The 23364-nt window shown below is 34.5% G+C and overlaps 1 protein-coding gene, 1 long non-coding RNA gene and 2 other non-coding genes across 7 annotated transcripts; 3 read left to right on the forward strand and 1 right to left on the reverse strand.

The window, feature by feature from the left end:
- Window positions 1-1502: 1502 nt before the first annotated feature.
- LOC106411307 (BEL1-like homeodomain protein 1) lies at window positions 1503-5227 on the reverse strand. 4 transcript variants are annotated; one of them, XM_048774505.1, is made up of 7 exons: window positions 5115-5138; window positions 4899-4973; window positions 4764-4812; window positions 3648-4500; window positions 2935-3311; window positions 2793-2853; window positions 1503-2496 (listed from the first exon to the last, which is right to left on the reverse strand). In XM_048774505.1, the coding sequence occupies exons 4-7, from the start codon at window positions 4440-4442 to the stop codon at window positions 1753-1755; spliced, it is 1977 nt and encodes a 658-aa protein (XP_048630462.1). In that variant the 5' UTR covers window positions 4443-4500; window positions 4764-4812; window positions 4899-4973; window positions 5115-5138; the 3' UTR covers window positions 1503-1752. The 4 variants fall into 4 exon arrangements, with proteins under 4 accessions (XP_048630462.1, XP_048630459.1, XP_048630461.1 ...); XM_048774502.1 differs by having other exon boundaries at window positions 4899-5227; XM_048774504.1 differs by having other exon boundaries at window positions 3648-4442; window positions 4899-5180.
- Window positions 5228-5373: 146 nt separating this feature from the next.
- Window positions 5374-11091, forward strand: LOC125603619. Its single transcript, XR_007335590.1, has 4 exons — window positions 5374-7344; window positions 10102-10280; window positions 10460-10787; window positions 10853-11091. It is a non-coding gene; the product is annotated as an uncharacterized LOC125603619 (long non-coding RNA).
- Window positions 11092-22169: 11078 nt separating this feature from the next.
- On the forward strand, window positions 22170-22255 carry LOC125603632. Its single transcript, XR_007335593.1, has one exon. It is a non-coding gene; the product is annotated as a small nucleolar RNA SNORD96 family (small nucleolar RNA).
- Window positions 22256-22299: 44 nt separating this feature from the next.
- LOC125603634 lies at window positions 22300-22379 on the forward strand. The gene has a single exon (XR_007335595.1). It is a non-coding gene; the product is annotated as a small nucleolar RNA Z221/R21b (small nucleolar RNA).
- Window positions 22380-23364: the final 985 nt, after the last annotated feature.

The raw sequence follows: 23364 nt of genomic DNA on the forward strand, positions 1-23364 counted from the left end.
ATTTTATTTTTTTTAAATTGGACAAAACAAAAAAAAAAAACAAAAAAGAAATATAAGAATCCATGCTCCCCGAGATAGCGTTAATGCTGCTCTAACGTCTGGTTTGATATGTACAATCTGTTCGCAGGATGAGAGGCGAGCTTTGACCTCCTTTGTTGGAAAAGAAAATTCATCGTATATAAATTATAAACGAAGTGTTGGTGTTGAAGGAAAGACTCAGAAGGGAGTAAGATCATGATTAATCTGGATTCTTAGGATGAGGTTCTTAGTTTTGGATAAAAACCGTTTTTTACCTTTTAACTAAGAAAAATTAAGAACCATCTTTTAAATAAGAAATATAGAAATTGACTCTTAGCTAAAAATTATAAAAAAAAATGTCAAATCATAAGTTAAAACCTTTAATTAAGAGTCTAGATTAATCATGCTCTAAACTGTTGCGCTGACTGAATAGCTAAACATTGTATTGCTTTTCTTTCTTTATTGGGTCGGTGGAGATGTTTATATGTATGCATCTCAAATGCTAATAGTTGTAACCCATCTCATGTGCCTTACTTTCGTTTTTTGTATTTCTTTTATTTGTGGAAGGTATTTGGGCCCAAGGTTGGCGAGGAACTAATTTGTTGATTTTCTTTTTTACAAACCTCTAAAGGCTTCAATTTCTATGTACAGTCTCTTAAATATATTCAGAAATTATTAGAACGAATTATTTTCTTATCTATTAAAAAGACAAAATATAATAAGTTCTATACACATTTTTATTTTAAATTCATAACAGTTCGTAAAATTTTGTTTTCTGAGCTTTTGGAGATTGTTAATTTGTAGAGGAAATCATTTACTTGTTTACATTAGGAGATATGAAAATGACTGCGATTCCTGTAGCAGTCTTTGAATTTAAGCATATTGCTATTCATTAGTGTTGAATTATTTACGATTTAAAATTTTGAATGTGATTGTTTAGAATTGAAACTCTAATGTGAAGAAGTGTATATTTATACAATTTTATACAAAATCAAGTTTTCAACCACCTACAGTAACCTGACTATACAGTATTCTAAATTTATACAGCTAAAATTTTTTTCTTTTTGTCTTTTTTTCGCTGGATCAAACATACATCTAAGATTTAATGATTCTACACCAGGAGATCTGAGTTTCGAATCCCAACAAAGGTGAATTATGTAGATTTATGGAGAAAAAACATATAGGAGATCTTCAGCATAACGCAAGGAGTACCATCAGACATGGATCTCATAAGACGGCTCAGGATGATGCAGTCAGGCGTGAATCCTCATAAGGCAGGTAGAATTATCGGCTATAGAATCGTCTTGTAATATTTTTTCATAGTTTGTAATAGCATAATTAACCGTCTACAAAGAAAAAACGTACATCTAAGATCTGCTGCGTGATCTCTGACAATTTCAATTTTTTTTTTTTTAAAAACAAGATGATATATCCTGTAATCATATCATATATGATACTCAGACCACTATCTTATGATTACAATATAATAAAAAGGTAAAAATATATATTTGGTATACACCCAAAAAAGCAAGCTATTACATGTAACTAATCACATATACATATAATCCTAACCATCCACCAATAAAAGCGAAAAAGGAAAAGAAATTACGAAAACGATATGCAGTCGGCCATATATAACCAAAGTCTAAATTTAAATTTTGTTCTTTGTTTTGGTTCAGCAGTACAAAAAACTATATACTAATGTATAAATACCTTTATTGGTTTCTCCTGGGTTTAAGCAACGAAGTCAGGCAATAACTGAGCCACATATCGCTTCTGGTTCTGAATGTTCATCGCACTGTAAGCAGCGGCTGATGAATGCACTGTTGCAGCCGAGATGTTGGCGGATCCATACTCTTCTGTATCTCCTATTTTCACTCTTCTCCCTATCGGGATCCCATGATGGGTCTGCATGAAACCCTGATGACGCGTGGACGACAAGCTATCACAGTGAGGTAAACCTAACGTGAGTGACACGCCATTGTTGTTTCCTGAGTACCTTTGCGCTAAGAGCTCCTGGTCCGAGACAGCTACATCGAATCTTGACATCTCATCCATTTGGTATTGTCCGAAATTCCCCATGAAAGGGTATCCACCGTCTGATCTTATCCCTTGCCGTTCTTCTAGAATTTTCATTGTGAGCTTATCGTTTGAGTTGAAATCAGCATTAATAGGCTGCATCATTGTCTCTTCGTTTGTTCTTAGCCTTTTAGGACTTCCTTGCATTCCGGTGACGACTTCTAGGTCACCGTTGTGATTGGGATTCAGATGGTAATTGTTGGCACCTCCTCCTCCCATGGGGCTCTTCTCTTGGTTACTCGTAGATTTGGAAGCAGAATCTTCGTTGTTTTGATCCAAATTAGGTGTCTTCTCCATGGATCCCATGTTCTTTCCCTGCTCCTTCATCTCCTCTACGTACATCTCTTCCACCATCGGTTTCCATAGCCGAACTCTCGCGTTTATAAACCAGTTTGACACCTATAAGAAACAAAGTAAACCCACATATTTATAAATACATGTGCTAAATCTTGAATGATTACGCCCGGCCCAATAAATGTGATTAGGAAATATGCATTTAGTAGTTTAAAAAAGTTTCCTAAAGAGAAAAAAATACGGAATTCTTAAATTATACAAACCCTAAAACATGTTTTGCTTCAATCTTTGTTTTTCTTTCTAAGTATTTTTTCTTTTTTCGTGTTTGATCCGTGTTTTGTTCACAACAATATATTTCTTTAATTAAAACAATTACACAAAAATCGTTTGCACCTACGTACCTGGCTCCGAGTGAGTCCAGTTTGCTTGGCTAGCATGTGCTTGTCCGAATCCTTAGGGTATCTAATGTAAACAAAGACAAGACTTAGGTTGTTCTCAAGTGAACAGTAATGAATGTTTATAGATGATGTCGGGGTTACTTACGGGTGGAGAAAATGTTCAAACAGCCAAGCACGGAGAACTGAGACGGCTCGTTCGGGGAGACCACGTTGAGGTCTCCAAGCATTATTGGAAGGATGATGTTGAATCATTCCGAGTTGCTGAAGAGCTCTTTGCTGTCTCAAGTGATGGTCTACGAACTTGAGCCTCCCAACACCAGAGACAGAATCTTCCTCCCCAAGGCTCTTGTTGGCCGCTTTTATCTGACCAGCGATCGCTTCTTTCAAGGACCGGAACTGTCTTGATATGGTCTTCAGTGCGAGCGACGTGTATGACTTTGCTGAACCAATTCCTGCCGCTTGCTCGAACGACGAGATCACCATCTGCATCTGTTGGTGATACTGTCTGTATCTCTGCTCCACCTTTTCATTTCACAAGCAATAACGTCATTATGAATTATGATAACTGATGATATAATTGATAGTCTATATGTTATCTATATAAAATAGAAAGAGAATTTTATACTTATAAATCTATGTGACTAATTCATTTAGAAGAGAAGAACCCATAAGATTGTTTATTTGAGAAATCAGAAGAGCACAAAAAATAGTATAAATATAATTATATGAAGTGAAAATGACTGAAAGTATCAACGATAGCTGTTTTGAAGTCCACTTCATGTGTGATAAAGAGAGGATTCAGTATAGGTAGCTAGGTTATATATAATACGTATATGGAATGTTTTTGTTGTTATGTACCTCGTGAAGCATACTACTCAGCTTTGCTTTCTTCATATGTATTTCCTGCCTCTCCACCGTTCCTAGCTCCACCGTGTGTTTCTCAGAAGCTTCTCCACCACCACCGGAACCTTCTCCGGCACCGGTGGAAGATTCTCCGACTGCTTTATTATCAGTTTCACTAGTCCCTTTCTTCGATGAGAATAGTTGAGATCTAGTGTTGATGTCATTAGAATCAGCTTTGACTACTTCGTCTAGAAGCTTTTGCGCTGCCTCCAAGTACTTGGAGCTCACGAGAGTGGCTATTCCGGTAGAGCCTGAACCGACCCGGATATCCTGTCCGGGTCCTGACCCAAGCCCTACGTGATGGAGAGTCTGGTGTTGGTTTTGATGTTGTTGCTGCTGCTGTTGAGACGAGAGAGTCAAGAAGAGGCCTTGCTGCGCGCGTGGAGTCTCACACGCGGCTTGCTGGTGAGAGGAATCCACTTGGTGGGTGCTGTAGTGATTGTACTGCACGCGAGGAGGGTATCCTTGAAGTACAGAGATGTTGTCGGCTGATGTAATGGAAGCAGCTTCATGGCCGGAGAGTGGAATTCCGATAAACTGCTGGCTAGCGTTTTGCGGCGGCGCGTGGGAGTCGAGGAAAACAAAGCTGTTGTTGCTAATGTTTGTTTTGTTGCTATTGTTGTTGTTTGAGTCGTCGTCTTGTTGAGTGTATTGAACGTAGGTCGTTGGATTCATGAGGATCAACGTCTGTAAACTACCGTCGGATCCGGCTGAGATCTCCGGTGGGTTCCCGTGGAAGTAAGCAGCCATCTAGTTAGTATTTGTTATTTACGAGTGAAACGTTAACCGTTGATCTTCTTTCACTAAGCTGATTAATCATAGAAGAAACAAACAAAAAGAAGAGCAACAAAAAAACACTATAAGCTCATATAGATCCGTATATATATAAAGTTGAAAGAAATATAGAATTGTTGATCACATCAAGAAGAAGCAGAAGAGAAGAAATCGAAGGATATAGAAATTAAGACATAATCATGATTGAAAATAAAATAATAAAATAATAGATTTAAGAGGGAAACTGAAAGAAAAATAAATTATTATTATATAAAAAAGAAAAGAAAGATGAAGAACCTGGATTGATAGAGATCTGAGGATGCACGTGTTTCATGATCATCTCAAGCTGCAAAAGGAAACTTACATAAGAGAATTTTTTCTATCAAAGAGAAAGAGGGAGAGAGACAGACTCTCTCGGACACAAATATATACCTATGTTTGTGGAGATGTGTGTCTGATTGCTATGTGAGTTTGGCCTCTGTGTCAGACTCAAAGATCTCTGCAACTCTTTTCTCTCTCAAAGGGGAAATATAAAATGAGTACATTTTAAAAGCTGACAAATTATTTATATATAACAGAAAAGATGAATATAATATTATAATTGAAGAGATATAGAGAGAATAAAAGAAAAGAAGAGATAAAAGATACCCATCTTTTCCTTCACTCATTAATCTTCCCACAGTCTTTAGATTTAGTACGCCACCATGATCCCTCTTCATTTTCTTTCGATTTTTTTTTTGCATTATGGTCGGTATATCTTGTAACCGAAGCAGAATTTTTAAGACATGATCTCGTTATGTAGATTTATATTGTAGTATAGCCAGAACTTGAATTTACATTGATATTGATATCGATACTTGTAACCACAAAATTAAACTTTTGTTGGTGTTTATGACTTTACGTAAACCACCAACTAATATTATGTTAGGTTTGTGTTTAATAAACTAAATGGACTTCCAACCATGTTGGAATTTATTTTTAGATATCAATTTTTTTGATAAATGCGTGTGAGTTCCTTGCACTTACCGACTATATTGGCTACTAGACAATTTTCACAATTTGAAATTCAAATATTTTTTGATATTTTTGATTAACAATATATAAGTATGAAAATGCACTATGCTTTATTTTAGAATATCTCTAGAAGACTAGAACATTGATTTTCTATCTTCAACAATAATTAAATAAAATAAATAAATTTAAATAATTTATAGAATAAATTGCATAGCATTCTTTAATTATGTACATGTATTTTAAAACCTTTAATCTTTTCAAAACGTTATACCCTACTCTGTTCTCTAATGACAGTCAGTATCCAGAATTATTACTATGTCTAGCACGATCAATAAAATCCATTATAATTTATAATTTCTATGCATCAGACAAAAGTGATAAAATGTCTTAAAATATTTGATTTCAAATACTTGTGTTGCAAAATTTAAGATATTTGTGTATATATTATGGACTGCTGAAATTCAATTTGACATCTAATGTTTAAATTCGAAATATTTCAATTTCATATATAGAAGGATTTTCGAATTCGTGTATGTGCGAATGGATAAAACCAGAGGAACTTGTATGATATGACCTTGGCCTTTTATGTATTGACCAGGTGACCAAACACTCTTATTTAGTTATTTATATACTATAGATTTATAGAGGAAAGTAATGTACATCAAGACATAGTGATATATATGCCGTGTCCACTTTAGAATCATTTCATTTTCTTTTTCTCTTTTTTTTTTATGTTTTAAAAAGGAATCATTTCATTTTCATTTTAACATTAATGTTTTTAGTAAAAAATAAATCCAAGACGCATCTCAATCCAAATCTTTCTTTATAGATTCAGACTGTACACCGAAGGTGGAAAATAAAATTTGAACAGGTTGTGATTTTATTAATAATAAGACCAAATTAATTTTGTAAGGTTTTCGCTTCCAAGTTGATACCTTAATTTTCTTTAGCAAATTAACAAAGATACTAATTTTTACCAAATAATTTTTAATCAGATAAACAGATAACTAATTTGTTTCATTGATGATAATATAAGAACGCGTCAACACTCTGATATTCTAGTGAATGAATTTATTATTTGTAAGTCCTACATTTGATTTTGTTGCGTAGTACTATGTAACAAAAATATGCTTCTAAGTTAGAGATGTCAAAGGAACCTGTGGCCCGCGGGATAGGCCCGTTTAGACCTGTGGCGGGGCGGGCTTGAGCCCGTGATTTCACGTCCCGCAAAGAAGCGGGCCTCGCGGGAGAGGCTTGTCGCGGAACCGGACCCAAAGCGGGCAAGCCCACAGTGACCCGCGGGTTTCTTCATGTCCCGCAACCCTAATCTCTATTCTTGTCATTTGCTCTTCACCTGAAAAAAAAATGCGAGAGAGATAGAGTGAAAGGCGATGTGGTTGCGACTTCCACCGTGGAAAGAAACAGAGCTCCACCGATGACGACGGCGGTTCGCTCTCCCGACACTGCTTCTGCTCACTACTTTGTCTTCGAACTGCAGTCTGCAGCAGAGGAGCTAAAACGACAAGGGTCCGACAAAGTAGATTCTTATTCTCCGATGTGTCTTCCGTTCTTCCCTATGAGCTTCCAAACTCCACAGATAGGACATGCATGTACAGAGTTATGTATTTCAGACAAAAAATTGAAGTTCTTTTGGACTTATAATCTCTGCTTTAACTCTTGTTTTTTTTTTCAGGTTGTTAGATAAGAAGACTAACAAGATCCAAAAGGTAGTGATCTAGCATAGCGATCTAGTCTTGTTGATGATACTGATGTTTTGTGTTCTGTGTTGAGGTGATGAAGTGATGGTGAGAAAGTAGGCGACTTGGTCATCTTCTTCTCCTCTTAGACAGCTTCAGGACATCAGGTTAGTCACTCTCTTACCCAGAACTATTAATCAGTGATAGGAGAACTCGCTATCTCATTTGTTCAGTATCTGATATGTTTGTTCAGTATCGTTTGTTTCATCACGTGTACTTTTTTTTTTTTTGTGTTCTATGAACTGAATGAACTGTCTTTTCTTTTTGTTTGTGTCCTGTGATGAGAACAATGAAGGATTGCACGAGTACATACACCACCTGGTCGAGTAGTTTCCAGCTTCAGCCGATATAGGAGCTTTAAGGACCTCAGGTTAGTAAGCTCTTAAACGTATGAAACTTAGATTCACTAATCACTAGGTTATCGGATCACTATCTAGTTTAGCTTGCATTGTGTACGTGGATCATACTGTTAACACGTCTTTTTTTGTTTGTTTTCTGTCTTGAGGGATTGGATTTATCACAAGGAGAACAAGAGTCCGTTGAGAAGCTGCTCCAGTAGTTACCAGCTTCGTCCAATGTAGGTGCTTTAATGACCTCAGGTTAGTAAGTTGTCAATAGAACACAGTCGAGATTAGATGGCTTTGCGTAGGTTATCGGATCACTGACTTGTTTAGGTTGCTTTCGTATATGATAGAACATTAACTTGTTTAGATGGCTTTGCGTAGGTTATCGGATCACTTGCTGTTTACGTTGCTTTGCTTGTTTACGTTGCTTTGCTTGATTACTTGTGTTTGTGTACTTGTATAATAAAATTTGGAATTTTGAAAATCAACAATTATAACAAATTTTAAAAAATATATTAAGAAATTTTTTAAAAAATAGACAAAATTTAGGAAACCCTAAAAAGTTAATTTCATTCCACGGCGTGAAAAAAAAAACACAAAACTTGAGAGTTGAGAGCGAGAGAGACCATGGGATCAAGGAGCCAGTCCGAAGATCAGTCGACGTTTGATCCGAATTACACCCCGCCAAATACTGTGGACTTTGCCACTCAGGCAGTCTTAGCTACTCTTGCTGCAGCAGCTGAGGCTGGTGATCAGATCGCTTCTCAGGAAGCTGGTGTAACTCGTGCTGATGGGAAGCAGCAAGGAAGCAGAAAAAGGCTTATCAGTCTTGTTGATGATACTGATGATTCTGATGTTGAAATCAGTCAACCAACCCAAAAAACCAAGCCTCGCAGACAGACCAGTTTCGGAACAGCCACGGGGAAACCCATGTTGCAATCAACTATCGATGGTGGCGTTGGCTCGTCTGCACAGGCGTGTAGTAAGGGGAAGTCTGTTCCTATGAAGTCTGTGATTCGTGGAGGGAGAAGAAAGTCGCCTACTAAGTCCAAAAAGAAGAAGGTTTCGCCTACTCAGTCGCAAAAGAAGAAGGAGAAGGTCGCAGAGGACATACCCGAGCTTGGTGATGAACTGGATGAAGAAGAGTTTGATGAGGATGAAATCGGTGAAGAGGAAAGGGAAGAGAGGCAAAAATCAGATGTCTGGAAAGATTTCAAGGTGGTCGAAAAACCGAATGGAAAGTTGAAAGCTGCATGCAATCATTGCAAACGTGAGTATGCATGGCAATCTCATTCGCATGGACCCAGTGGGTTGAGAAGACATCGGGAGAGATGTAAAATGTATCCAAGGAATCGAGGAAGGCAGCAACAACTCAATATCGAAGGGAAAGTGGTATCTCGCAAGTATGATCATACTGTGTTTAGGCAGATGGTAGCTAAGACAATAGTCCAGCATGATCTACCTTACTCGTACGTGGAGTATGAAAGAGTGAGAGACACGTGGAAGTATTTGAATGCTGATGTCCAAACCATTTGTCGAAACACAGCGAGAGCAGATGTGTATAGACTCTATGAAAGCGAGAGAGACACACTCAAGAGGGAATTAGCAACTCTCCCTGGACGAGTCTCCTTCACGTCTGACTTGTGGACATCCGTGAAACGGGAAGGATACATGTGTGTGACAGCACATTACATTGATCGGAATTGGAAGTTGAACAGCAAGATCCTGACGTTTTGTACTCTACCACCACCACATACCGGTATGAGTATTGCGGTTCAACTCCTCACGTCACTGAAAGAGTGGGGAATTGATAAGAAGGTGTTCTCAGTCACATTAGATAATGCTACAAGTAATGACTCCATGCAGGACATTGTGAAGTCGCAGCTGAATTTGAATGATGATTTGTTGTGTGGAGGAGAGTTTTTTCATGTAAGATGTGCAGCTCACATACTTAATCTCATAGTGCAAGATGGGTTGAAGGTTATTGGAGACTCTTTGCAGAAAGTAAGAGAGAGTGTTAAGTATGTATTAGGATCGGAAAGCCGTGAACAATTGTTCCAAAAATGTGTGGATCTGCGGGTGTAGTAGAAAGTGGGTGGCTGATACTGGACGTGTCGACGAGATGGAACTCAACTTACTATATGCTTGAAAGAGCCCTCAAGTACCGTAAAGCATTTGTTGTGTTGGAGACATTTGATAAGAAGGGTTATAAAACAGCGCCCACAGATGAGGAATGGACTAGAGCCGCTAATATCTGCGATTTTTTGGGTCCTTTTGCTGTGATCACAAGCTTGATGTCTGGTTCGAATTACCCGACTGCAAACCTGTATTTCTATCAGGTTTGGTTGATCCATGATTGGCTTCGGAGAAATGAGGAAAGCGCAGATGAGATTGTCAGATACATGGTGCGACCGATGAAGGAGAAGTTTGACAAATATTGGGATGAAGTTAGTGGTGTTTTTGCAATGGCAGCAGTCTTTGATCCACTGTTTAAGCTTTCAATTGTTGAATGTTGTTTAGGGAAGCTTGACATAAGTACACGTGATGCAAAGGTGAAGAACTTGCGTGACAAGCTCAGTATTCTGTTTGAGACATACGACAAAAACTCCAAGAATAACTCACCTTCCACTGAGCCACGTGACACTGTTCCGCAAAAAGCTTGTGCGGCAGGATCAATGGGACTGTTTGGGAACTACAATGTGAGTGTTTTCAATTTTTTTCCTTCTGTTTATTTTTTTTTCACACAAGCATTTTTTTCACGAGTAGAAGTGTGTGTATATTTCACAAGCATTTTTTTTTCTGTTCAATTTTTTCCTTCTGTCGTCAGCCTCCAATTTTTTTTTTTCCTCTCTGATATTTTTTTTTTAAACTTTCTTAGGATTTCTTTGCATTTCGCAAAGTCAGTGGAATTGTTAGTGGAAAGACACCTCTAGAAGCTTATCTTGAAGAACCACCTTTGGACATTACTAATTTCCAGAGCTTGGACATCCTCGATTAGTGGAAAGATAATGCGCATCGGTATGGTGACTTGGCTGCAATGGCATGTGATCTGCTAAGTATTCCAATCACAACAGTGGCTTCGGAGTCCTCCTTCAGTATTGGATCGCGAGTTCTAAACAAATATAGGAGTCGTCTACTCCCAGAAAATGTGCAAGCTCTGATATGCACTAGGAATTGGATCAAAGGATATGAATCTTACGCACATGGTAAATAACTCACATTATAATTTTAGTAAGAGTAACATTACTGACTTGTACACTGATATTTGTAGATGAAGAAATCGATGGTGATGGAGAAGAAGAGAAATTACCAACATTTGAGTCCATTGTTGATGGGGAAGATGAAGATGAGTAGATGAGCAAGTTTGAAATGTTATCTTGATTTGGTGTTTTGCTTCAATTACAATTTCTGATTTCTTGTTTAAGTTGCATGATTTTTGGTTTTGAATACTATGATTTGGACCATTTGGTGTTTCTCTAAATTTTACTTTAGTTGAGACTTAATTTTTTATACTCACGATCAAACAACAAACTATAGTTCTTCAAAGTTATCTGAAGAAACAGATTGAATGGCTAGTAATTAACATATATACGAGTTGCTGAAATAGCCAGTGGCTCTAACGATGCTCTCGTAGATTGAAAAAAAAATACATAACAAGACTAATATATGTAAAATTTTGTTAAGCTCCAATAGTAGATGGGTCATGTGTTCATATATCATTCATTATGTATGTAGTGGTCACTGGAGCAGCCTGCATCGTCGAGAAACGTCATGCTGCACTCCTTTCGCGTCCAGCCCGCGGGACGGCTTGTAAGGGCCTGTTCAATCAGGCGGTACGGGACTGGGCCGGCTTTCTCTATACCGCAGCCCGCGCGGGACGGGACCGCTTCGACCCGCGAGATGCTCAGCCCGCGGCGGGACGGGACGGGACGGGACGGGACGACCTGTTTGACATTCCTATTCTAAGTACCAGAAAATCATCGAGAAAAATAATATTCTTTTACTTATAATTCAGTTTTTCGATTACTCTCTTCGTTCTCAAACTATTTTATTTATCTTAGAGTCACCCGCCGTACATTAAGTAATGTTATAAATCAGTAATATATTAATAATTTAAATGTTCACAAATTGAAATACGAAAAAGTGAAGTGTCAGAAGATCTAAACAGCACCAAAACGAGGAAACGTCTCCTTCTGCTGAAAACCTAAATTATTGAGAAAGAGAGGAAGAAAGAGGATGATAACGAATTAAAGAAAATCGATGATAACGATAATGATACTGAAGCATGATAAAGAAAGAATGGGTCCATTATCATGACTTTATATCAAACCATTTATTTACGATATTCACACAACTACCATCGTAAAAACTAAGACTAAACAAAATAAATTTTGATATGATTTAGTTATATGTTTTGATTCAAACAAAAAAAATATGAATATCCACAACTTCACGAAACAAAACAAATAATAATATATAATATCTGTAAAAACGAATCCAACTACAAATACTAATATACTCAACGTTTAAGTTCATAAAAAACCCCACTTCATTATTAATGTGCATTATTGTTGGTATATCAATTATTTACTACATTTTTTAAGTTATAACTTTTACAAAATTTTACGTGAAATCAGAAAAATTGCACTGTAAGTTAAGCTCATCAGTTACTGATACTCTGTTCTCATAATTTATATGTTCTACCTTGTTTTTATTCTTTTTCTTTTCAAAGTAGACTAATTAACCTATTGTAAATATACAAACTCTTCCCATTTTAATGGAGTTCACATATTTAGCAAAAAAGTGAAAGCTCATCATATCCTCTGTGAACGAAAATGCTTATTTCCCAAACTAACATTGTACAACCTTGGATAGTTTTAGACTTTCACGCATCATATGCATTTGAGTCTACAAACGCACTATCATATTTCCTATACAACTTAGCAAGTTCACAATAAAGTTAGCAAATATATGTAATAAGTTAAATATTTTTGGTTTCAAACTCCATTTTTTAAATTAGTAAAATATATATATTTTTTCTTTAATTAAAATATATCATACATGAAAGATGTCTGGCATGCGTTTTAGATAAATCGCCAATACGTATTCTCCACTTTGAGATTTCAAGAACTCTGCGTGTACCAATCTATTTTTGATGTGTTTGACGTTGATTCAGTATATTGGTTTGATTATGCGTTGGTTATGTGAATTTGGTATGTGTTTTACCTACGGTTCTGAAATGCCCACTTCACAAACTTGTCTTTAGCACTTTGTTGCTATAGGAAAATCAGCGAAGTTGTCTATAGCACGAAGTTGTCTATAGCACTGGAGTGACCATTTCAGAAATGATGCATCTTGCACATTGATGCTTTAGGAAAGATGTTATGTTTGAGCCTCAGTGTTTTCGAAGCCCATTAGAGCTAGGGTTTTGGGGACACAAGATACTACTATATATATCTTGTGCCTCCTCTAAACCTAAAAAAAGCTAAGTCAAGCCAAGAAAGAGGAGAAGACAAGAGAAACTCCACAAGATCTAGAGAGAGGCAAGCAAGAAGTTCAAAGGCCGCCAAGAGGGATCTGCAGCTGAGCAAAAAGCAAGAAGGAGACAAGAGAGAAAAAGTCAGAGAGTGAGAAGCTACCAAAGACAAGAGAAGAAACAAAGTTCGAGTCTTTGTGTTCTTAAGAGTTATTTCGGTATTGTACTCTCCTTCTGTAATCTCCTTTGTCATTCTCAAGGAAGTGAGAAGTGACTGAAACTTGTAAGCTTTGCTTGTTAGTGGAAGTTGTGGGAGAGAGATCCCACCCCAAAGATACTGCAAGGGAACTGGGTGAAAAATTTTGTCTTTAAATTTTTGTTTTCATCACAAAGATCCAAGCTTTAACATTCAAAGGATAGGACAGTTAAGTGTATGGATAAACCTAACAAGTAGTATTAGAACTAGCAAGTGATAGTTGTTTGGTTGATACAAAGTCAAATTAAAATTTCTCTAACATCATGAGAAAGTAACTAGTCATTGGTTTAATCTTTGATCTTCTCGAATAAATTACTCAGTTTATGTACTTGTTTATGTACTTGATACTATATTTTATGGGATTTTCTTTTGGGGGGGGGGGGGGGGGGGGGGGGGTATCTCTCAAGGGACTGCAAAGCTGAAGTCACATCTAGATATATACATGGACAAAGCTAGAGCACTAGTTATGGGTGCACGTGCCCCACAAAATATTTATATTGAAGATTTAGTAAAGAAAATGCAGCAATATTTGTTAGAATAAATGGTAAAAACCTTATGGTGCACCCCCATAACCTCAGTTCGAATCCCTTCTTTGCTTCTAAAAATATTTTTAGCCGATTATGCACCTGTGCACCCAGTGAATGAATCTTCTAGCTTTACCCCTGAATGTATACGTACGATGTTAATAATGTTAAAAGTAACTTTTCAAATATAATAAAAGCGATCAAAATATATAATTAGACAATTTTAATTATGCATGTTAAGATTTGAATAGAAGATCCTACAAAACTATGTAAACGCGATTTTATTTGATATTTTTGATTCTTAATATAACCAATAAAGTTGATTTGACTTTGATTTTTAATTAGAGGAGTCCGTTTAACCTAATTATCACTTTAAGCCTTTGGTTTGATGGGAGTTGAAAAATAGATAAAGTGTTATATCAAAATCAAGTAAATGACCTTTTAGTGATCCCTTAATAAACCATAACTAGAGTTTATCCCGCACATCGTGCGGGTATATTTTTATTTTATAAATACTTAATTTTGATATTATTATATAAATTTAAATATAAAATTTATATTTTAATGTTATGTATTTTATAACTCTTTAATTTTATTGTTTAGGTTTTTATTATTTTATTAATGTAGGGGTTTGTTTTATACATTTTACCTTTTTTATTACGTTTTCGAGTTTTCATAATTTAAAATAATCAAATAAAAATATTTTTCAACATATGATTTTTGAAAATATATAGCTGTAGAAGTAAATTTTTAACATATGTTAATAACTTCATTTGTATAAAAAAAATCTGACATGATTAACAAATTTAAACCCGTTTTAGTGGTAGATGATAATTTATTTAAATGAAAGCATTATATTACTTCATTACGAAATTAATTAATGCAATATTTAAAAAAAATTATTTAAAAATTTTGTATGATTTTGTTAGATTTTCTCAACAGATTTTGTTATAACTGAAAATAAAATTCAAATCTATACTTAAAATTAATTTATTATTAATATTCCTATTAATTATTATGTCATATTTTGTGATTAATGAAATGGTCCTAGTAGACTTCTAAATAGTAGATAAAAATGGTACTTCTCTTTTAATAGAGAAGATTGCGACCTTAGTTTTCTATTTATTTCCTAATTCAATATTTTAATATTAAGATCTAAAACATTAATAATATATTTTAGCAGCTTAAATTTATGTGAAATGTGGTCTCACAAGACAATTGAAATAGCCAAAGTTAACGGGTTCATCAAATTGGACCATTGAATGTAATCTTTCTTGGGATTTTTTTTTTAAAATAGCATACTTTAGTTTTTTTTGTTGAACTGAAAGTTTTTGTTCTAAACTTCAAAACCAACGATCATTATATAGAATTTAAGTCTTGACAAAAAAAAGTATAAAATTTATGTAGGAATCTCTAAGAGAGAGTCAAAATCGATATCAAATATGCATAGCATTTTGCTTTGTATCCATTTTTCTAATTTGAACTTTAGGTTTCTCACTTTCACAATTCCAACTTAAAAAACCTATTCATTTATCAAAGTAACTCATGAAAAACAAGAGTAAATGGGAGCTGTGGAGTTGACGGGTGTACAGTGTTGACATGGACCCCACGCCTGCTGGCTTTTTCTCCTCGAGGTGGGCTCCATATCCCAATTAAAAAAGCTTTATGAGGGAACGCATAGTACCACAGATAGTAGGGCCACACGTGTCCTACATTAGGTCAAGGAAGCAGCCAATCATACTCTTGTTACAAATTTCTACGGCTCTCTCTCCCTCCTCACCTTTATACATTATTTTCTCCATTTACTCCATTTTATTTATAAAATTCTCCACCATGATATCGTTTTCTTCATCAGCATAAATGTTTTAATGTAAATACTAAATACTCTTTTCATTCATTTATCTAATATTTTAGAAGTTAGTTTTATATTTTTTAATTGGAATAGATTGGAAACGAAAATCCTTACTAATCTTTGAAGTTTAAGGAAACTCATTTTACATGATTTACATGGTTGAAAGAAAACTACATCGAGTTTTGTGTGGAGTGTGGAGTTTTTTCTTATAAATCCAGTGTCTACTCATTTCAATTCTGTGCTGGCTTACACTGCTACACACTTTAAGTATATATATGCTAAAAAAAATTATTTTATTTGTGTTGACTATAAAACTTGATTATAACTTTAATCTGTAAGATGATTTTTCTGAAGTTAAAGTACTTCACACACTGTCAGTTTATAGTTTTTTCAGTTAGTATAAATTTAAAATTTATTCAATATAATGTGAAAATCTATATTTAAAATATACATATGTTTTAGCTTTGCTTGCTTATAATATTTTTAAATTGTGTAATTTTAGAAAAAAAACATCCTATGTTTCGAAACCGACAAAACATAGTACATTATCTTTAGAAATTTCTTAATTTGATTAATTAATCACGATTATTGGTTAAATAACACTGGTTAATTAGGCGATCGGGTTTGGTCTTTTAAAGTTTTAATGCCAGCGATATGCATGTATCTCCGACTTTTGTTTTTGTCGGTTTGGTTTATAAGGACAACGTGTCAATTCTTGGTACCACTCGACGTTGTCCCGCATTTTATAAACCAGTGGCCCAAGATCACCTGGACCCAACATCGTATGTAACTACGCATCTACGCTTTTTATATAAACCGTTGTCTGGTTTTGATCGGAAGGTGGAGATTTGTCCCGACACGCGCGTATAGTATTGATGTTTATGAAGTTTTTTTTTTGTTTGAAAACGGGCATAATGTTTATGAAGTTGCGTGTTAGGAGAGGGAAGTGGCGTTCGACGTAAGGCCTACGCAGCTTCAAAGAGAACAACAACAAAAATATGAGTGATCACTGTGACATCACAAGAGGCAATGATAAAAAATACCAATACGTTGGCTTCTCTTCTCTCGCTCGTGTATAATAAATTAATAATATTTGTATCTGCATTAGTTAATTATGATGGGGATAATTTTTATAAAGACTAAAGACTTTTCACCAAAGTGTGCCTAACATCATATTACGTGTATATACCAAAAACATGCAAAACTGGAACTAGCCCATAACCCGACCAAAGAGTCAGTGGACTATTAAATCATTACAAGAAGAGTCCAAATTTTGTGATAAGGTAACCAATGGGAGCACGACACGTCAGGTAACATGAATCATGATGAGATAATGTTGTGAAAACCCCAATCATATTACATAGATGGAGGAGCTTTGAGGATGTACGAGCAAATGGCTATCTCTCTATATTTATTCTATTTAGCATTGAACGTAAATATACGTCCTGGTAGGTCTATCCGCGAACCAAAAATTATAATATATAAATACCTAATATGATTAGTAACGTTTTTTTTTTTGGAACTATATGATTAGTACGTAACATGTACTCAGCAAGAGAGTTGATGTCAAAAAAAAAAAACTCAGCAAAAGTCGATTATCAGCTCGGAGTATCTTCCCTTTTTTATTTGTGCTCGGGCTTTCCTGCTGTAAGAGTAGTCCAATAGATTGTAAACATGCATGCTTACAAAACGTAAAAGAGTAGTAATTCCTGTGCGAACTATAACATTTAAAAGCAATACAACATTACCAGTTTACCACCTATATGTATATGTCTATGAACTTATATGCTGATATTATCACAAGAAAAAGGAAAAAAAAAAGGTTGTCACAAAAAGCCAAGAGTCATGAAGAATATATGGCAATGAAGCTTTGGTTTAAAAGAAAAGGAGACATTATCACATTTTGCATAATTGTGCGGTCGAAGGGGTAGGCAAAGCCTGACTTTGATAATTGACTTCCATTTTAACGCAATCCAATCGTTTTTACGAGGCCTACCCGTACTGGAAATCTTGCACAAGGTTGTTCATTATTTGAAAGTGACTGAATAGTGATGCTTTGTAACAGTGCTAGGAGAAAATACAAAGTTGGGCGCTAGGATATCCAACCTATTGTGAAAATCCCATATGGAAAAAGTAATAGCGATGCTATTTGAAAGTCAATTGTAAATGTTTTTTTTCTAAGTTTGAGGAGATTCGGTAGAAACTGAATGATTAGAAAATTTATCTATTTTACTTGTCCGCAAAATCAGTGAAATGCATGTTTAGTTGTTGAAAAATTAGGTTAGTGAATAATAACAGTCAACTATATACATTACAGTAGAAACTCAATAAATTAATATTTGATAAATTAAAAAAATACTATAAATTATTTTAAAAATCGGGTTCCGAATTAGGCAGTTCAAAATATGACAACAATCAATAAAATAATAAGATAATAATATTTTATAAAATTTTATGTATTTATATGGTCCATTAAAATCATAAATTAATATTTTTTGTATATATACATTTTATATAAGTACATCAAATAATTGTATTATTTCCTTTATTTCACAGTAGAATTGTTTCTATATTTTTAACACTTCAATATATTTTGCTAATATTAGTAAAATTATATCTAGATCACATTTAAAATTTATAAAATACATGTTATATACAAAAAATAATACAACAAAAATAACATGAAAGTCAAATTTTAAAAGTTTAATTAATGTATAAACAGTAAAATCAATTATTTTATAAAAATATATTAAAAAAACCAGAAAAGGAAACTTATTGTAAATTATAACTCAATGAATTAATAAAATATTATAGTCCCAACATTATTAATTTATAGAAATTTTACTGTATTGTTTTTTTTTTGTTTGAAGCTAAGTATTGGTTATAATTTTTTTAATAAGAATGGAGGAGCAAAATGAATAGATTATCGAATTAATAACTATTGCCCCTTTCTTTATAATCGGCATTCTATTTTTGGTATATTATGTGCTTTTCCCTTATGGAAAGAACTTAGGTTTACCCCCTAGGGTGAACCTTTAAACCCATCTCACTATTTATGACCAATTAAATTTTCACATAGATTATTAATTAAAAAAATATTAAATTAAACAAAAAATAGCTACAAAAAATAAAAATGCTAATTTTAACGATGCTAACGCTTCCAACGAAACCCTAAGTCCTAAATTTTAAATTCTAAACCCTATACCCTAAATTTTAAAACCAAATCCAAACCCCTAAACCCAAACCCTATACCATAAACCCTAAACCCTAATCCTAGAACCTAAACCCAAATTATGTACCTTAAATCCAAAAAATAGACTATAACCCTAAACCTTATACCCCAAACCTTATACCTAAACCCAAGTCTTAGACCCTAAACCTAAACCGTAAACCTTAACCCAAACCCTATAGCATATAAGTTTGGGGTTTGGGTTTAGGGTTTACCGTTTGGGTTTAGGGTATAGGTTTTGGGTTTAGGATTTACGGTTTGGGTTTAGGGTTGATCGTTTGGATTTATGGTTAAAGTTTTGGGTTTAGGGTATATAATTTGGGTTTAAGGTTTGTGGTTTGGGTTTAGGGTCTAGAACTTGGGTTTAGAGTATAGAGTTTAGGTTTATAGTCTAGTTTTTGGGTTTAGGGTATATAATTTGGGTTTAGGGTCTATGATTAGAGTTTATGGTATAGGGTTTGAGTTAGGGGTTTGGATTTGGGTTTAGAATTTAGGGTATATGGTTTAGAATTTAAGATTTAGAGTTTATGGTTTAGGTGAAAGCGTTAGCATCGTTAAAATTAGCGTTTTTGTTTTGTGTAGCTATTTTTTATTTAGTTTAGTGTTTTTTAATTAATAATCTATGTAGAAATTTGATTTGTCCTAAAGTATGAGGTAAATTTAAAGGTTCACTAGTTCTGTCCTTCGCTTATTAATCAATGATTCATGAACATAGTATCACGGTCAAACATCAAAGGATAACTTCGATCCTTTCACAAACTGTAAAAGCCAAAAAAAAATCCACCATCACTTGTTGTTGTTAGATTTCAAAAACAAATATCTCGTAGGAAAAAGGGTTGCATAGCGTTACACATTCTCACGATTTCATCAAGTCTCTAACAAAGAACCTTTAATTTCTACTCAAACCCATTACCACCAAAAATTCTTAGGAAAACTGAAGTCTATCATAAGGAGCATATATACTTATACGAAAACATTGGGAAAACTTTATGAATGTTTGTACATATATCTTATCTGTTCTACTAAACATCCAAGTATAATGATATTAATATAGTACAGAAGAACCTATAGCAAGGGTTTCAATCCCATGGGGAATATGGGGTTTTACCCATTTTGAAGAGTAAAGTGATCTCGGCGTGATTGCCATCATGTCATAACCAAATTATGTTATATATGAGTAGTTCCAAAGTTGTGTATGTGTTAGTGTTTCTTCATATAGAGAATAATTAAAATTAAAATAAACTTTAAAGTAATAAAACTAGAAAATGCAAACGTGAATGGGGAATAGTAGGGGATATGGGGCCTTTAGCAATGACTTTTTTGAAGAGCAAGTTGTTAGCTTTTTTCGTATATTTATGTTCTTGTTCCAATTATGAGATTCCAACTTTCACAATATTACAACATAGAGTGGTATCCTACATGTCTGTTTTTAATTATTATTAGTTTCATTTTACCAAATTCTATTTTAGTAACTTTACATTATAACGAAATGCAATGTCAATTGCAATAAAAATATCCTCAGCATATTTCCCCTATCTTTTCAATTTATGGGAGTTAAGGTTCACAGAAAACAACACAAGACATGAGAAAGCGAGTAGCATGTACTAAACAAGCTAAACTAGAAATCTATATACATGAAACTAAAGTTATAGTCCATATTACTGTACCCTGCGCTTCCAATGTTTATAAACTGCTAAAAGTCATCCATCTTGTGGTTAGTTCCTGAGAAAAAATAAGTCTACAGTGTCTTGAGAAAAAAACTTGTTCTACCCGATCTCTCTAGTCTTATCTTTTGGGTGAAACAATATAAAACATGTCTCTTAGAAAATTGTACACATGCTTTTTGTGCAAACAATGAGAAACATTATAAATGATTTGGAATCAAACTCAAATTTGATGGAGAAGGAATCAGAAATGATTTATGAATTAAACATGTTAGACCTACCCTATCCTGGCAATTCAAACATGAATTTGTGCTAATGTCTGGTTAGCGAAAACGGCGTTAAGCACAAGTTGGTCATTCCGAGGGCCTGACAGGTTCAAACGCAGCGGTTACATGAGTTTGTGGATGCGGGTGGTCGCAATTTCTAGCGGTGTTAAGAGATTTGTACAACTGGTTTTACGGTTAGAAATTAGTGCGTTTGCGGGATACTTATGACTGGTTAACTACCAAATGCAACAACGGTTAAATAATAAATTAACAATATTTACATGCTATATAATTATAAAATATCAAAAATCATAATATTATAATAAATATAAAAATCATATTTAGAAATTCATAATTTTAAATTTTTATAAATTATAGAAAATATTATTATTTCAAAATTTTATAATATTAATTATAGATATATTTTAGTATTTTTATAATTCCAATTTAATTTTTTTTTATTGAATATTTTATTTTTGTATTTATATTGTTTTAAAAAAGAACAAAAATTTATCCTCCCACAACCCCCCGCAACCGCAACCGCAAACGTTAGCTGAAACCAGATTTTGAATCTATGAGGTTTAAAGCAGTTTAGAGCAGTTTGAGTGATTGTTGCAAAACGCCGACAACCGCCACCAACCGAAAAAGTTGTGTTTGCAGGTGGTAGCGGGGAAACCAATCATACCCTAATTGCAGAGTCAAGGTTGGTCACAAAGTCATTCAAGGGCCATCTCCACCCTTTCTTTGCAGAAGCACAATTTATCCCACACAATCCAATTACATACCTTAACTCTTTAAGGCTTGTTGATGGCCCAACAAGTAACTAAATCAGTCACTTCTAAAATCAATTAAAACATATTGGGCCGTAGTTGGGTTATTTCGCATCCACTGTAGCCCGTAATAGTAAGGCGTACCGAACCTCTAGGGCTTCCGATACCCTAATATCTCTTTGTATATAATACATCTCACGAACTATCTTCTTCCTCATCCCTTCTTCTTCTTCGTACTTCTCCATCAATAGCTTTTTATTCTCTTAGCTTTCTTTTTGTACTTGTCTTTGAGTCTTGTATGTGACGGGATTTCTCTCCGAAATCTTACTCTTACTGGAGCAATCTGAATACTGTGATTGCATAATCCACTAGTAAACGTCACATAGCGAAAGCGTATACCGAGGGCGTTGACGGAGCTTCACGGCTTCTCCGTCTGAGGTGTCTTGCTCTCATATTCTATGTCTCTGCGGAGCGGCGTCGCTGCTTTTACCGTTTGAGCCGGCCATGAGATCGATATTTCGTTGCTTATTTTACAATTGAATTAGGGTTTAAAGCCGATGAGGACATCAGATTATAAAAGAACACCATCTTTCGGGACTGATTACTTATTGATGATTCTTCTGCAATTCTGAGGCTTTTTATTATTATTATTATTAATTGTTTAGATTAGTTTTTTTTTGTTGGCAGTGATGATTGAGAATGTCATGCACCACTCTGATTTCGTGCTGATAACTATCTCTACCCATATTATATCTGAGCCTTGTTATAGTAATTATATTCGATTTTTGGTAAAAGAGAAAGGGTTAAGAAGATAACCAGATGATGGTCATTATTAATGATTTGACCTTGATGCGGACTGTATTTCTTTGATGATAACTTTTTGGTTCCTGATGGTTATTACCCTTTTCAGTTGTGTTGTTAAATTATGTTTTTACCATTTTTCAATGTTTTGTTCAATGGTTGATTTCGAAGTTTTATTGGTTTAATGGTTGATTTCGAAGTTTATATATTGTCAATGGTTTGGTTTATTTGTTGTAGGCTATGGTGGTTGTTTACATTTGGCTTGGGAGATCCGTGGAGGTTATTCTGCTGCCTTGTAGAGAATCTGCAGTTTTCTGATTCTGTTAACCTTCTTATGTATAAAAGAGATCCTGTGTGATTGTACTTGTTCTGACAACCTTTGTGACATATTGACTTATATGGTTATATGTAATATTTGACGGAAGATTATTGTTTAATTGTTAGACCGTTCCAAAATTTTATTAGACTGTTTCAAATTGTATCTCTCTTTCAGATATAATACGTTTGGCTTAGCAAAAGTTTCACTTCATTCTGAGTTTAACATTGTTCTGTTTTCTAAACTTGGTTAGTTTGTTCTTGGATTTGTCCATGTTTTGGACATTTTAGATCAATTGAAGGGATCTATGGGAACTGTTGGTTTTGCATATGTTCTTGTTTGATGATCATTGTTAATATACTCACCGAAGCGGCCCTTTAGAAGCATTTTACACGTCTTCATCACGTTCCTTTTTTTTTTGTTTCTTTGTTTAGATCTTATAACCTCAGCCCGGGTAGAAATCTTTTTTATGGGCTTTTTTTCTAAATAACCGAAAAAATAGAAATTAGATTTTGGGAGAGATCCTAAGAGAGATAGGAAGAGAAAGTAGAAAAGAGGAATTTTGGTTAGATTTTTAATTTTGTTTTTTTTTTCTTAGCTAGTTGGCCTAATTTCCCCTTTTTATTACT

This window comes from Brassica napus, unplaced genomic scaffold (genome assembly GCF_020379485.1).
Source record: "Brassica napus cultivar Da-Ae unplaced genomic scaffold, Da-Ae ScsIHWf_363;HRSCAF=573, whole genome shotgun sequence".
NCBI lineage: Eukaryota > Viridiplantae > Streptophyta > Magnoliopsida > Brassicales > Brassicaceae > Brassica > Brassica napus.

Bases quoted from the DNA above. Each gene is read 5' to 3' on its own strand.
- LOC106411307 (XM_048774502.1), bottom strand. From the start codon at position 4,442: ATGGCTGCTTACTTCCACGGGAACCCACCGGAGATCTCAGCCGGATCC. The intron at 3,312-3,647 runs GTACATAACAAC...TGAAATGAAAAG, and splicing joins TGAGTAGTATGCTTCACGAG to GTGGAGCAGAGATACAGACA. The intron at 2,854-2,934 runs GTAAGTAACCCC...TGTTTACATTAG, and splicing joins TTTGAACATTTTCTCCACCC to ATACCCTAAGGATTCGGACA.